This window comes from Talpa europaea (assembly GCF_964194135.1).
Source record: "Talpa europaea genome assembly, chromosome: 14".
Lineage (NCBI taxonomy): Eukaryota > Metazoa > Chordata > Mammalia > Eulipotyphla > Talpidae > Talpa > Talpa europaea.
Window position 1 is genome coordinate 92,468,461 of NC_140082.1, and position 13,323 is coordinate 92,481,783.

The 13,323-nt window shown below is 64.6% G+C and overlaps 1 protein-coding gene across 3 annotated transcripts; it reads left to right on the forward strand.

The window, feature by feature from the left end:
* Positions 1-271: 271 nt before the first annotated feature.
* MAN2A2 (mannosidase alpha class 2A member 2) lies at positions 272-11,599 on the forward strand (the record flags this gene model as incomplete). Of its 3 annotated transcripts, none has more annotated exons than XM_084253524.1 (22): positions 272-430; positions 924-1,181; positions 1,256-1,400; positions 1,477-1,648; positions 2,000-2,127; positions 2,319-2,492; positions 3,102-3,288; positions 4,915-5,092; positions 5,232-5,434; positions 5,583-5,765; positions 5,882-5,996; positions 6,160-6,227; positions 6,316-6,481; positions 6,775-7,011; positions 7,219-7,341; positions 7,595-7,709; positions 7,930-8,063; positions 8,251-8,392; positions 9,058-9,191; positions 9,885-10,172; positions 10,276-10,386; positions 10,843-11,599. In XM_084253524.1, the coding sequence occupies 22 exons, from the start codon at positions 299-301 to the stop codon at positions 10,993-10,995; spliced, it is 3,546 nt and encodes a 1,181-aa protein (XP_084109650.1). In that variant the 3' UTR covers positions 10,996-11,599. The 3 variants fall into 3 exon arrangements, with proteins under 3 accessions (XP_084109650.1, XP_084109651.1, XP_084109649.1); XM_084253525.1 differs by having other exon boundaries at positions 284-430; positions 9,978-10,172; XM_084253523.1 differs by having other exon boundaries at positions 299-430; positions 9,058-9,195; positions 9,916-10,172.
* Between the last annotated feature and the right edge of the window lie 1,724 nt (positions 11,600-13,323).

Genomic DNA, 13,323 nt, shown 5'->3' on the forward strand with positions numbered 1-13,323 from the left:
GAAGCTGGTTGTCATCAGGAGGTGGCACAGGGCGTCTGGAGGCAGAGCAGGAACTTTGTGACCGGGCGTCACCTCCACCCCAGCTGCCGCTTGGACTGCCTGGGCCAGTCCTCAGGTGCCAGTTACCTGTGCTCCTTCGGTCTCAGCCAAGGGAGCGAGGCTGGGCAGGACCCAGTGCCCATGCTGGAATTCGCCGCTCTTCGAGGGGCAGCCCTCCAGAAGGCACAGGGGCGTTGGGTGGGAAGGCCAGCAGGACTACCGGCTTTGGTGTCCCCACCAGGTGTGCGTGCCAGCCAGGATGAAGCTGAAGAAGCAGGTGACGGTGTGCGGTGCTGCCATCTTCTGCGTGGCTGTCTTCTCACTCTACCTCATGCTGGACCGAGTGCAGCATGACCCCAGCCGGCACCAGAATGGCGGGAACTTCCCCCGGGTGAGTCAGGCCTGTGGCTGGTTTCTTGGCTTCCGAGACAGCTGGGCCCCGCTGGCATGCCCTGTTAGTCCAGACAGAAGCGTGCCTTCCCAATGAAGAGGCTTTCTAGAAACCCAAAGCTATCATGGCAGAAAGATAGAGAAGGCAGGAAAAACGGCTGTCGGCCCTGCCGCGCCCTCCCAGATCCTTGACCCACTGCTAGTGGAGGCAGCTTCCTCCCCACTGGGTCCTTTCACACTCCGGGTGGGCAACTGCCATCATGGGTGATGGCATCTCTGCCACCATAAGCTGGAGGGGGAGGGTCCGCCTGACACTGTGGGATGGATGCCGGGTTGAGGTCGCTGCCTCTTCCCTGGTTTGAGCACAGCCGTCCGGCCCTGTGGGCTCCTGGGTCTGGCTCGGGCCAGGTTGCGCAGGCTTGCAGCAGGCTGCAGGTGGCGGGCCCCTCAGTGCGAGAAGAGCCAACGGTGATCACTTTCTGGTTTTTTGGCAGAGCCAAATTTCTGTGCTGCAGAACCGCATCGAGCAGCTGGAGCAGCTGCTGGAGGAGAACCATGAGATCATTAGCCACATCAAGGACTCTGTGCTGGAGCTGACCGCCAACGCCGAGGGCCCGCCCGCCCTCCTGCCCTACTATACGGCCAATGGCTCCTGGGTGGTGCCGCCGGAGCCCCGGCCTAGCTTCTTCTCCATCTCCCCACAAGACTGCCAGTTTGCTCTGGGGGCCCAAGGCCAGAAGCCAGAGCTGCAGGTACGAGCTGGCAGATGGGCACTGCGCCCCCACCGTGGCTAGAGTGCGCCCTGAGCGCCCGCTGCCCCCTGCAGATGTTCACCGTGACGGAGGAGTTGCCCTTTGACAACGTGGACGGTGGCGTGTGGAAGCAGGGCTTCGACATCTCCTACGGCCCCCACGACTGGGACGCTGAAGACCTGCAGGTGTTTGTGGTGCCACACTCACACAACGACCCAGGTGAGACCGTGCTGCCTGGGCTGGGAGCGCAAGGTGAGGGAGGCTGAGGAGGATCCTCAGGGCCTGCTTCCCCCAGGCTGGATCAAGACCTTCGACAAGTACTACACGGAGCAGACACAGCACATCCTCAACAGCATGGTGGCCAAGCTGCAGGAGGACCCTCGGCGGCGCTTCCTTTGGGCGGAGGTCTCATTTTTTGCCAAGTGGTGGGACAACATCAATGTGCAGAAGAGAGCCGCCGTCCGGAGGCCAGTGCCCACGGGAGAGCGGGGCTAGCCGTGGGTCAGGTTGTGGGTGTAGGGCTCGCTGAGCTTGGGGTGCCACAGTATTGGGAGGGGCTGGGCGATCTTGGCTGAGAACAAGAGCTGCCCCAGAGCGGTGCAGGCTCACTGATGTTCTGGGGACTCAGAGCGCATAAGCGAAGCATGAGTGGGGCTTGCCTGGAGGCAGGGGCAAGCAGGCTGTGCCTGGAGGCTGGCTGGAAGGAGAGGAGGGCCCAGGTCTGCGCGCTGGGTCCCAGGCTGGGCTGCTGGCTCAGTGGCAACGGTGCACGGGCTGGCAAAAGGTCTTGCCCCGCTGAGTGCGAGTCCTTCCTCCAGGCTGGTGGGGAATGGGCAGCTGGAGATTGCCACGGGAGGCTGGGTGATGCCGGACGAAGCCAACTCCCATTACTTTGCGTTGATTGACCAGCTCATTGAGGGGCACCAGTGGCTGGAAAGGAACCTCGGTGAGTCCAGCCTGGAGTGGACTCTCCCCAGACCCCCGCAGCTGGGCCCAGTGGACAGCAGGGGGTGTCTGTGCAGGGATTGGTATGGGCTCCTCTCTGGGCTAAGCTCTGGGGAGCTGGTGTGCTGGCAGGTAGGAGGTGGGCCCCAGGATCCAGAGCTCAGAGCCTCTGGCTTCCCTGCCCCTCTCCAGGTGCCACCCCGCGCTCTGGATGGGCTGTGGACCCTTTTGGCCACAGTTCCACCATGCCTTACCTGCTGCGCCGTGCCAACCTGACCAGCATGCTGATCCAGAGAGTGCATTATGCCATCAAGAAACACTTCGCTGCCACCCACAGCCTGGAGTTCATGTGGAGGCAGACGTGGGGTAAGGCCAGGGGTGGGGCCACAGCAGAGTGTTTCCCTGGGAAGGAGCGGGGATCTAGGAAGAAGACCCTGCATCAGGCCTCCCCGGTGGCGCAGCGGTTGAGCGCTGGGTTGCAAAGCTGCCCGCAGCCTCTGCAGCGCCGGTTCGATCCCCGGCCACTGGGCGAGGGTCCCCCATGGCGCGCAGACCTCTCCTGCTGCCCGCTGCTCCCCTCAGCAGTGTCCTTCGGTCCTTCTGCCTGCTCTGCTCCCCGCTCTGGCTCTGGTGAATCCTCTCGCCCTCCCGCGCTTCTGACTGTACCCAGTGCTTGCATAAATAAATAAATAAATAAATCTTTAAAAAAAAAAAAAAAAGACCCTGCTTCCTCCAAGCAGATGACCTGCCCCTGTGCCCACTGCCAGACCCCGGAAGTCCTCTCCTTTAGGTTGTGTGTGTGTGTGTGTGGGGGGCGGGGGACGGAGGAGGGTCACTGACCTCTGGCCTCTGCGGGGCCTGATGTCCATCCCACCAATCTGAGCACGTGGCACCAGGGTCCTGGGAGGGCTCTGGGCTCCAGGGCCACCCCCGCCTTGCTGGCCGCTCTCTTATAGATGCGTGTGTCTCTTACAGATGCCGACTCCAGCACAGACATCTTCTGCCACATGATGCCCTTCTACAGCTACGATGTCCCCCACACCTGTGGCCCGGACCCCAAGATCTGCTGCCAGTTTGATTTCAAACGCTTGCCCGGTGGCCGTATCAACTGTCCCTGGAAGGTGCCGCCCCGGGCCATCACGGAGGCCAATGTCGCCGAGAGGTACTCACTGCTGGGCCGACCGCAAAAAGATCCAGAAACTGGGCCTCTGGGGGACCCAGCCTCTGCTGCCTGCGCTGCTGCCTGGGGCATTGCGGGGGGCAGGGCTCAGGTGGTGAGTGCAGGCCCCCCAAAGCCCCTGAGCTCCCCCTAAAACTGGGCAGCTCCCCCTAAAACTGAGCTCCCCCTAAAACTGGGCAGCCCCAGGTACCCCTTTCCCGGAATGGATCCCTTCCTGAACGCACGTGTTCCCCGGCCGCGGTCAGAGCTGCTGCCTGACGCGCGAACGGCTCTCAAGGCAGGCAGGGTCCTGCGGCCTCGGGCCTCCAGGCCTCGCTGGCCCAGGCAGCCACCCCGTGGACACAGAGCCCCCTGCAGGTGCCCCTTCAGTCTTGCCAGACAGCCCGCAGCCTTGCAAACTCTCTCGGGGGCCCAGGGGTGCTGCCGTGTGGACACCAGCGTCCGCCCCAGGACATGCGGGTGAAGGGTGAGCTGAACAGTGGCTCAGCCAGATCCGGACTGGCCGTGGTAACAGGCTGAACGGGTTTTTGTGTGATAATGCTGCGGTTTCCGTGAGGTCCAAGAGGTGGACCGTGTGGCTGAAGGGCAAAGAAAGTGGTCCTTTGTTTCCAGAAATCGAGTGCTGGGTCCCAACAAGAATCCAGGGCTGTGAGGCGAGTTTCCTCCAAGCAGGGGCTGCAGGTGCCCTGTGAGAGGTTGCCAGGCTGTGACAGGAGGGGGAGTGGAGCATGTGGGGCCCTCCCAGAGGAGGAAATTGAGAGCAGGAGAGGGTGGAGGGTCAGGGATGGCCGGCTTAGGGCCGTGACCCCAGCCTGTGCCTGCACCAGCTGGCCTGAGCAGAGGCTGCAGAGCTGTGTTCTCCTGCTGGTGTCACCAGTAACTTGGGCGGAAAGGAAACCCGCAGATTCCACCTGAAGGTCCTGCTGTGGCAGGCGCCCTCCCGAGTGTGTAACACTGACTCGTGTGTGTTCTCGTGGCGTTATGTAGAAACTGAGCCAAGGAGGTGAGCAGCCTCGCCCACAGCCTCGGCGAGCACCTCGCGCCCTGGCCTGCCTCGTCCCTCGGCTGCGCTGCTTGGCCAACTGGCAGGCAGACCGCAGTGCCAGAGTCAGGACCTCAAAAGTCTCAACAGGTTGGGGTGTGGGGGGCGTCTCACCAGGCAAGGCTCACCAGGGTGAGGTGCCCCCCTTCGTTCTGGTGAGGCGACATGTCTCGAGGAACCAGGCTGGGCCCCACCGGCGTGGTCTTCCAGGGGCTGGCCCTCCCTGGACTCACGCACCCAGCACTGGGGCCCCCCTCTGAGGGAACTGGGGTGAGCAGGTGCTGAATATCCCATGGGGACGCTGCAGAGGGAGCAGAAGAGTGGGCACAGGCCCAGGGTGGCATCCTGGGGAGCAGTCCACTGGGGTCTGTGGGGCGTGCAGGAGCAGCGGGTGGTCAGGCTTGGGGCCCGAGTGGGGGGCTTGCCTGGGGAGAGCCTCTGCTGCTGCAACGTCAGGACTCTGGGGCTCGGGACTGGCCTTCCTGCCAGGAGGTGCCCACTCAGGGCCGTGGCTCAGGGGGCGCAGGGTTCCTGGCCCAGGACATCAGGCTGGCCCCTCCCCGCAGGGCCACCCTGCTCCTGGACCAGTACCGGAAGAAGTCCCGGCTGTTCCGCAGCCACGTCCTGCTGGTGCCGCTGGGCGACGACTTCCGCTATGACAAGCCGCAGGAGTGGGACGCCCAGTTCTCCAACTACCAGCGGCTCTTCGACTTCCTCAACAGCAAGCCCGACCTGCACGTGCAGGTGTGGGGACGCAGCCCAGGCATTCCCGGCTCTGGCGGGTCTCCCGGGCGCCCAGCTTATGCGGGCCATGGCAGCTGCTGCTCGGGGGCCATGCTTCCCAGGAGGGTCTGGCACTGAGGGGCTTTTGGGGTCCCCACAGGCCCAGTTTGGCACCCTGTCTGACTATTTCGACGCCCTGTACAAGAGGACAGGGGTGGAACCAGGGGCGCGGCCTCCAGGCTTCCCCGTGCTCAGCGGCGACTTCTTCTCCTATGCCGACCGCGAGGATCATTACTGGACAGGCTACTATACCTCCCGGCCTTTCTACAAGCGCCTGGACCGAGTGCTGGAAGCCCACCTGCGGTAAGCTGCCCCCGGCCTGGAGGGAGTCCGCTGCGGGGCCTGGGGGCACGGCCTGGCTGTGGGGAGACAAGCAAAGACCCGGGCATGGGGAGAGTGTAGGAGGGCGGCGCGGGCGGACAGGCAGGCGCTGACCCCTCTCTCCCGGCAGGGGGGCAGAGATCTTGTACAGCCTGGCGGTTGCCCACGCCCGCCGCGCTGAGCTGGCCGGCCAGTACCCCCTGTCGAACTTCGCCCTCCTGACGGAAGCGCGGCGCACCCTGGGCCTCTTCCAGCACCACGATGCCATCACCGGCACGGCCAAGGAGGCGGTGGTAGTGGACTATGGGGTCAGGTGGGATCCCCCTCCGTTCACCCTCTCCTCTCCCCCAGAGGGGCAGTTGGGCAGTCCCGACCCCGCCCCAGAGGGCTCTGCGGCCCTCTTCACCACCACCCCCCTCCCGTCCCCAGACTCCTGCGCGCCCTGGTGGGCCTGAAGCAGGTGATCATAAACGCAGCCCACTACCTGGTGCTGGGGGACAAGGACGCCTACCGCTTTGACCCAGAGGCCCCCTTCCTCCAGATGGTGAGCCCCCGCCCCCATGCTCAGGCAGTCCCCTCAGAGTGGCCTGGGGTGCAGCTCCTCTTCTCACCGTCCTGGGCACAGCCCCGCACGGGTGGCTGGTGCCCATCCCTGGACGGGCGTGGGAGGCAGCTCGCCCGGCCCCTCCATCCCGCCTCTCTTCCAGGATGAGACGCGCTTGAGTCACGACGCCCTGCCGGAGCGCACAGTCCTCCAGCTGGAGTCCTCCCCACGGTGAGCTACACGGGGGTGCAGGGGCGGGTGCTCCTGGTGCTGTGGGACCCTGCCCCGAGACCTCCGGGTGAGCCCACCCTCCCCGCAGGTACGTGGTGCTGTTCAACCCCCTGGAGCAGGAGCGGCTCAGCGTGGTGGCCCTGCTTGTCAGCTCGCCCCGCGTGCGCGTCCTCTCGGAGGAGGGGCAGCCGCTGGCCGTGCAGATCAGCGCACACTGGAGCTCGGCCACCGACATGGTCCCCAACGTCTACCAGGTGAGGGCCTCCCTGCCCTCGTGGGGGCCTTCAGAGGCGGGGGCCTCTCCGGACTTGACTGTCCCTGGACAGAGGTGAAGGACCATGATGGCAACAGCAGAGACAGTATCACATTGCCCTCGCTCCTTCAGTCATTCAGCAAACACCGAATCCATTTCACAGCCTCTTGGTGTGGTCTGAGACTCTAAGTCCTCGAGGGGCCAGCCACGCCCCTGCACTCTGGGTGGGCTCTCTGGGGCTCCCTGGGGGTCCCCAGCAGGGGCGGCAGCTGCCTCCTCACCCTGTGCCCGCAGGTGTCTGTGCCCATCCGCCTGCCGGCGCTGGGCCTCAGCGTGCTGCAGCTGCAGCCGGGCGTGGACGGCCCCCGCACACTGCCCTCGTCCACACGCGTCTACCTGCATGGCCGGCGGCTGTCCGTCAGCAGGCACGAGGCCTTCCCTCTGCGCGTCGTCGACTCTGGCAGCAGCGACTTTGCCCTCAGCAACCGCTACATGCAGGTCTGGTTCTCAGGCCTGACCGGGCTCCTCAAGGTAAAGGATCAGGGGCTGGAGGAGGTGCTTGCCGTGGCCTCGGCCGAGAGCTGCCCCCACTGTCGGTGGCCTGGGTGTGGCGCTCCTCACCGCTGACAGCTGGGGGGAGCCGGGCGTGGCTCCTGGGGAAGTTAGTCTGCGCCCTCCCAGAGGGCAGGCCTGACATGCTGGTCTGGGGCCAGGGGTCAGGGCTGTGTTTCTTGGCAGAGCATCCGAAGGGTGGACGAGGAGCAGGAGCAGCGGGTGGACATGGAATTCCTCATCTATGGCACCCGCACGTCCAAAGACAAGAGCGGAGCCTACCTCTTCCTGCCTGATGGCGAAGCCCAGGTTCGCGGGCACCCCGCGGGCAGGGGCCGCCCCTGGGGGCCCCTCCACCTGGAGGAGAGTGAAGGGAGGCCTGGGTTGGGGGCCGCTCCCTCCTCCAGGCCATCCCTGCCTGGGGCCGGGGCTTGCCATCTCTGGGGCGGGGTCCGGGTGGGGCTCCGCTTTGGCCTTCAGGCTGAGCCTGGCGGGAGACACCCCCCCCACCCCCCCCCCCCGCCTCTGGGGTGGTGTCAGCCGCCCCCTGCTCTTTCCTCAGCCCTATGTCCCCAAGGACCCCCCAGTGCTGCGTGTCACCGAAGGCCCTTTCTTCTCCGAGGTGGTTGCCTACTACGAGCACGTCCACCAGGTGGTCCGGCTCTACAATCTGCCAGGTGAGCCCACGGCCCGGCAGGTCTGCAAGGAGCATGGCTGCCGCAGTGGCTGCTCTGCTCTTCTGGCCACTTTCCGGCCTGGACAAACTTTCATTCTCTTGGAGTGAGGTTGTCCACAGCCGCCCTGGTTGCTGCCCCCCGAGGGCACGGTGTCCCCCAGCCCGATTCCTCGGGTAGGGCCCGCCTTGCACCCTCAGTGCTCTCCTGTCCCCGTGCCCAGGGGTGGAGGGGCTGTCTCTGGACGTCTCCACTCTGGTGGACATCCGGGACCACGTCAACAAGGAGCTGGCCCTGCGCATCCACACGGACATCGCCAGCCAGGGCATCTTCTTTACGGACCTCAATGGCTTCCAGGTGAGTCCTGCGCCCCAGGCTTTTGGAGACCCAAGTGCAGAGCTGAGCTGTCCTCAGTGCTGGGGGCGGCTCAGACGGAGCAGGAGGAGGTGGAGGGTAGAGTAGTCAGGGACCTTTCAGACGTGGGAACCCTTTGTGCCCCAAATGGTGCTTTCATGCCTTTGACGTGCCAGCCCTCCCTCCACAGGTGCAGCCCCGGCGATACCTGAAGAAGCTGCCCCTGCAGGCCAACTTCTACCCCATGCCCGTCATGGCCTATATCCAGGACGCTCAGAACCGCCTCACGCTGCACACTGCCCAGGCGCTGGGCGTCTCCAGCCTGCACGATGGTGAGGGCCCCTGCAGGCGGGGGGGGGGGGGGCTCTCACCTAGGTGTGTCCCGCCCATCTCCTGGCCAGGACCGGCAGTAGCGACAGCTCGAAAAGTGCATTTGATGTTACCATGAGGTAGTTTGCAGAGGAGAAAAATAGACGCCCTTGTCCCGTTAATGGGGCTGGAAAAGAGAATGGCGTTCTGAAGCACCAGAACTAGCACACGAGGGGCTGGCCTAGAGCTGGCCATAGGACACCCCCAGAGCATCAGCGGGAGGCTGAGGCCTGGGCCCCACTGCCGCAGCCCTGGAAAGAGATGTGATCACCTGCCCCTGCCTGGGTGTCCCAGAGGACACCTGACCTGCCTCCAGCCTCCCGCTCGTCCCTGCCTCTTGACGAAGGCGGTGGGTGGAGCTCAAGGCTGTCCCTGCGCAGGACCAGAACTCGTCTTCCGGCTAAACTCTGACACAACAAACTGCCCGAGCCAGGAAGGCCCGCGGTGTGGCCGGTGCGCCTGGCCCTGCAGCCTGGTCCCCGGCAGGCCCTGCCACCTCCCCCCGGGACGCTCGGGCTCCTTCGGCTGCTTCTCCCAGTGGCTCCCTTCTAGGGTGCTTGTGGGGCTTGTCCCTCCCGGCCTGTGGGTAGCTGGTGGCAGGCCAGGGGCTCATGGTCTCCGCCCCCAGGCCAGCTGGAGGTGATCTTGGACCGGCGGCTGATGCAGGACGACAACCGGGGCCTCGGCCAGGGGCTCAAGGACAACAAGAGGACCCGGAACCACTTCCGCCTCCTGCTGGAGCGGCGAGTTCTGGGCAGCGAGGTTCGTTCTCTGCCTCTCCTAGGGTCCCCGGTCAGGCCGGTCCCCGGGCGTGGCCCTGGGGTTCAGCCCAGGCTGGGGAGCGCTGCAAAGGCGGAACAGGCCTGCCTCCTGCGTGGGGACAGTCTGGAGCCTCGCTGCTCGGCCTCACGCACCCCGGGCCCCTCGTGCGCTCTCCTTCCCCGGCCCTCTGCCCCGGCCGCGCAGCTCATGGCTCTGCGCCTGCCAGCCCGCCTTTTCTCCACCCTGGCAGCCACGCTTAGGGACTTGACCTTTCAGAGTCCCAGGAGCGACGATGGGGAGCAAGGGTGGCCGGGGGCACGCTTAGCACGTAGTCCCCCAGCCGGAGCCCACACAAAGCCTGCCGCCAGCCTCCACGTCTGTGGCCCCCTTCCATCACCAAGTGGATGCTGAGCGCCTGCTTTAAGGTCTGGGAGGGACACGCGCTCTGAAGACAGGACCTGACCCTCCAGGGAGTACGGGTCGCGAGTGGGGGTCGCCGGCGGCAGAGGATGAGCACGTCCCCAGCAGCCAGTGGCGCTGCGGGCCTAGGGGCGAGGACAGCTTCTCTGATGAGTGGGGCATGTTCTCACCGGAGACCCAGGCTCCCTGGGGAAGCCCACAGCGAGTCTGTGGTAACTGCTGTGGGAGCCGAACCCCCGGGGCAGGGAGCTGGTGTGTCTGGAGGCCGCGCAGCCAGGCCCCACGTGCCCTCACTCACTGGCAGGCCCTTTCCTAGATGCCCCGGGGGTGCGGCTGCTCCTCACCCCACTCTCACCCACCTTGCAGGTCCAGGACCACCACCCCGCCAGCTACCCATCCCTCCTCAGCCACCTGACCTCCGCCCACCTGAACAGCCCAGCGCTGGCCCTGCCTGTGACCACGCAGCCACCGCCCGGCCCTGCCCTGCGCTCCTTTCACCCCCTGGTGTCCTCCCTGCCCTGTGACTTCCATCTGCTCAACCTGCGTGCGCTGCAGGCCGAGGTAAGTGCCCTCTAGGCCTCCTCACGAGCCCTCCTATGCCTGCCGCCCTCAGAGCTGGCCCTCCACACACACACACCCCTCCCCACCGTGTGCTCTTATCCAGGATGCTGTGTTGCCCTCGGCAGAGGCCGCCCTCATCTTACACCGCAAGGGCTTCGACTGTGGCCTCGAGGCCAAGAACTTAGGCTTCAACTGCACCACAAGCCAAGGCAAGGTGAGCGGCCAGGTTGGGGAACGGCAGGCCCTGGAGATGGGATGGGCACCCAGGACAGCAGGGTGGCAGTGATGGGGTCACTCTGGGGCTTTCTGGAGAGAAAGGGGAAGCTGTGGGCCTGTGTGGTCAAAGCTGCAGAGGCCCAGAAGGCAAGTTCTAGCCGGGACTTGGGACAGCCTCTGTTCCGTGAGGAGGGGTCTCATGGAGCGGAGTGGAAAACACCACAACAGAGTCCAGGGCCAGTGTCTCCACGTCCCAGCTCCTGTGCTGCCCTGTCCCCGGGGGGCTGGCCTTGAGGCTAAGGGGGGCTCAGGGCCCCTTACAAGCCCATATGTCTACGTGGACCCCTTCACCGCGCTTCTCTGAGATTCTGAGGAGGTGACAACCTCTGCAGAGGGAGGGCTGTGGGGCCCAGCGTGTCCACACCGCAGCCAACACCTCGGGCCCTCTGTGCAGGTGGCCCTGGGCAGCCTTTTCCGTGGCCTGGACGTGGGTTTCCTTCAGCCCACCTCCTTGACGCTGCTGTACCCGCTGGCCTCGCCCTCCAACAACACCGACGTCTACTTGGAGCCCATGGAGATCGCCACCTTCCGCCTCCGCCTGGGCTAGGACTTCCGTGGCCGGAAGAGAACGATCATGCACAGAGACGGACTCTTATCACCAATGTCAGGTCGGGTTGGACGAGCCACACTGGGGACCCCATCCCGATCTACCTCTCAGACCTGCGACCGAGGCTCTGCCCTGGTTTCCTGTTTATTGCGTCTGTGTTCGGGGCGCCCTGCGAGCCAGAGCTGGGCCCAAAGGGCAGACGCCAGAGAGAGCAGAGGAGGCCCAGGGCCCGGTGGCACTGCAGGACTCTGCGGCAGGTTCTGAGCGCCGCCCCTGGGGTGCAGGCTCAAGTCCCCATCCTTTTCCCAGCGTGGCTGGAGGAGACGCAGGGACAGGAGGCCGAGCAGGTAACTGCCTGGCGTCAGGGTGGCCCATGACAAGAGCGGGCTTGAGGAGAACCAAGGTCATGTGGCGCCTGCGTGGCCTGGGGTGACAAGCGGGGGCAGTGTTGCCGGGAGGCGGAGGCTGGGGGCAGAGTGAGCAGTGGGCGGAGAGGGAAGAGACTTGCTGCTCCTTGGCGGCCCCCCTCAGAGTGCCTCTGGCTGCGCCCTGGCCCTGTGGGGCTGCCGCGCGGTGAAGGACTCGCTGAGATGGTCACGGCCGGACGTCAGATGATATTTCAGGTACTGAAAACCCTGTTTAAACTGGGCACTTGGTCTGTGTGTTGATTTGTGGGCTGGTGGCAGGCGCGTGGGGGCTCTGCCTGCCTGACTCCTGTCTGGAGGCTGGACTCTGGACACAGTCCCAGGGCCCTCCCCTGGGGGTGCGTGGGCTGGCTGGCTGCCCTCCCTGGAGAGAAAGGAAGCCTCCCGGGCCCCCGGTAGCTGGGCAACCAGAGACATGTTCACCCCCTCCCCGCTTCAGTGCTTCACCCTGGACACTGTCCAGAGGGTGGGGTCCCAACACGGGGACTCGGGTCATGGAAAGTGAGGTAGGAGGAGGCTGACCGTGCCTCAGCCTTGTCCAGCTTCAACTAATCGAGAAAAGCCACAGTGGTCCCTGTAGATGGCACCTGGTGCTTGGTGACGTGGTCAGTGTCTCCCTCGTCTGCCAGCCGGGGACGCGGCGTCGGACAGGTGGCGCTGTCAGTGGCAGGAGGTGGCTTGTTTCATAAATGAGGCTTGGAAGACAACTGGCCACCCAGTAAAGGGAGGGGCAGAGCTCTCCCTCGAGCTGTGCGCAAACACTAGTTCCAGAGGAGAAAAGCAGAATGTCAGCCTAAAAGTTACTGAAGAAAACAGAGGATAATTTTATATCCCTGGTGTAGGAAGGTCTTTTTAAAATACAACATGAAAACTAAAAGATAATAAGGGGAAAGAGATTTTACCACGAGAAACATTGGCGGTTTCTGTGTGGTGGTGAAGACCAAGGTTAAACACAAATGGCGGGTTTGGGAGAAGGTGTCCGCGGCACGGGACGAGGCGGGACCTGCATTTGTTTGTGCAACAGTAGCCGTGGGTCCTTGGAGAAAGGCCTGCTGAGTAGCTCCCTAAAGACTGGGGGGCACGGCTTGGAGGCCCGCAGGCCACCCAGGGCTCTCGCCGCCAGCGCCTGCCTGCAGCCCTGTGGGAGTCTGGGTGGAGGAAATGAGTCGATGAGACCTGCCGAGCGATGTGCCCCGTGCGCAGGAGCGCGCTTACCCACGAGCTGTACCCCAGTGAGTAAGGAGCTGAGCCGTCACGCTGTGGCAGCTATTGGAATGTCGGGGTGACTCTGCGCACCCCTCGGAAATGAGCAGAGTAAAGGATGCTGCCTGTGGAGATCTTGCCTTACTGGCCTGCCAGGACTGCCACGTGTAATCCCGCGCACTCACCTTCCCAGGCAGCCTTGCCCGAGCGGGGCCAGAATCACCAGAGCAGCTCGCTGAGACGCCCGCCCTCCGCCAGGGCTGACCCGCCTGCTCCCCCAGCCTGCAGGCTGGAGTGGGGTCTGCAGGTCAGAGGCCCCGCTCGCTGGGCTGACATGGAACAAGGCCAAGCCAAAAACCTCCCTTTAAGGACAAGCAGATTCCCGGGCATGACCTATGGAACCCAACTCTGGAGTAGCAGCCAAAGAATGCGGCGTTGCGACAAGCTCCCCGGCGCTGCCTTGGCCCACGTAATTGGAAGAGGCCGGATTTCAGGCAAGCAACGACCCTCAGTGCTCTGGCGCGGAGGCCTCGATTCTGAGTCAAAACCGGAACTCCTGGGACTGGATAAGAGCCCGGGCCTGAGGCCTCGCCCACCGGCCAGCTCCCGTGGAGGCGGAGCTGCGTGGCTGGGGAGCCAGAGCGGAGAGCTGCGTCCTGCCATCCTGGCGAGCAGGCCCGTACCGCTCTGAGCTGGCTGC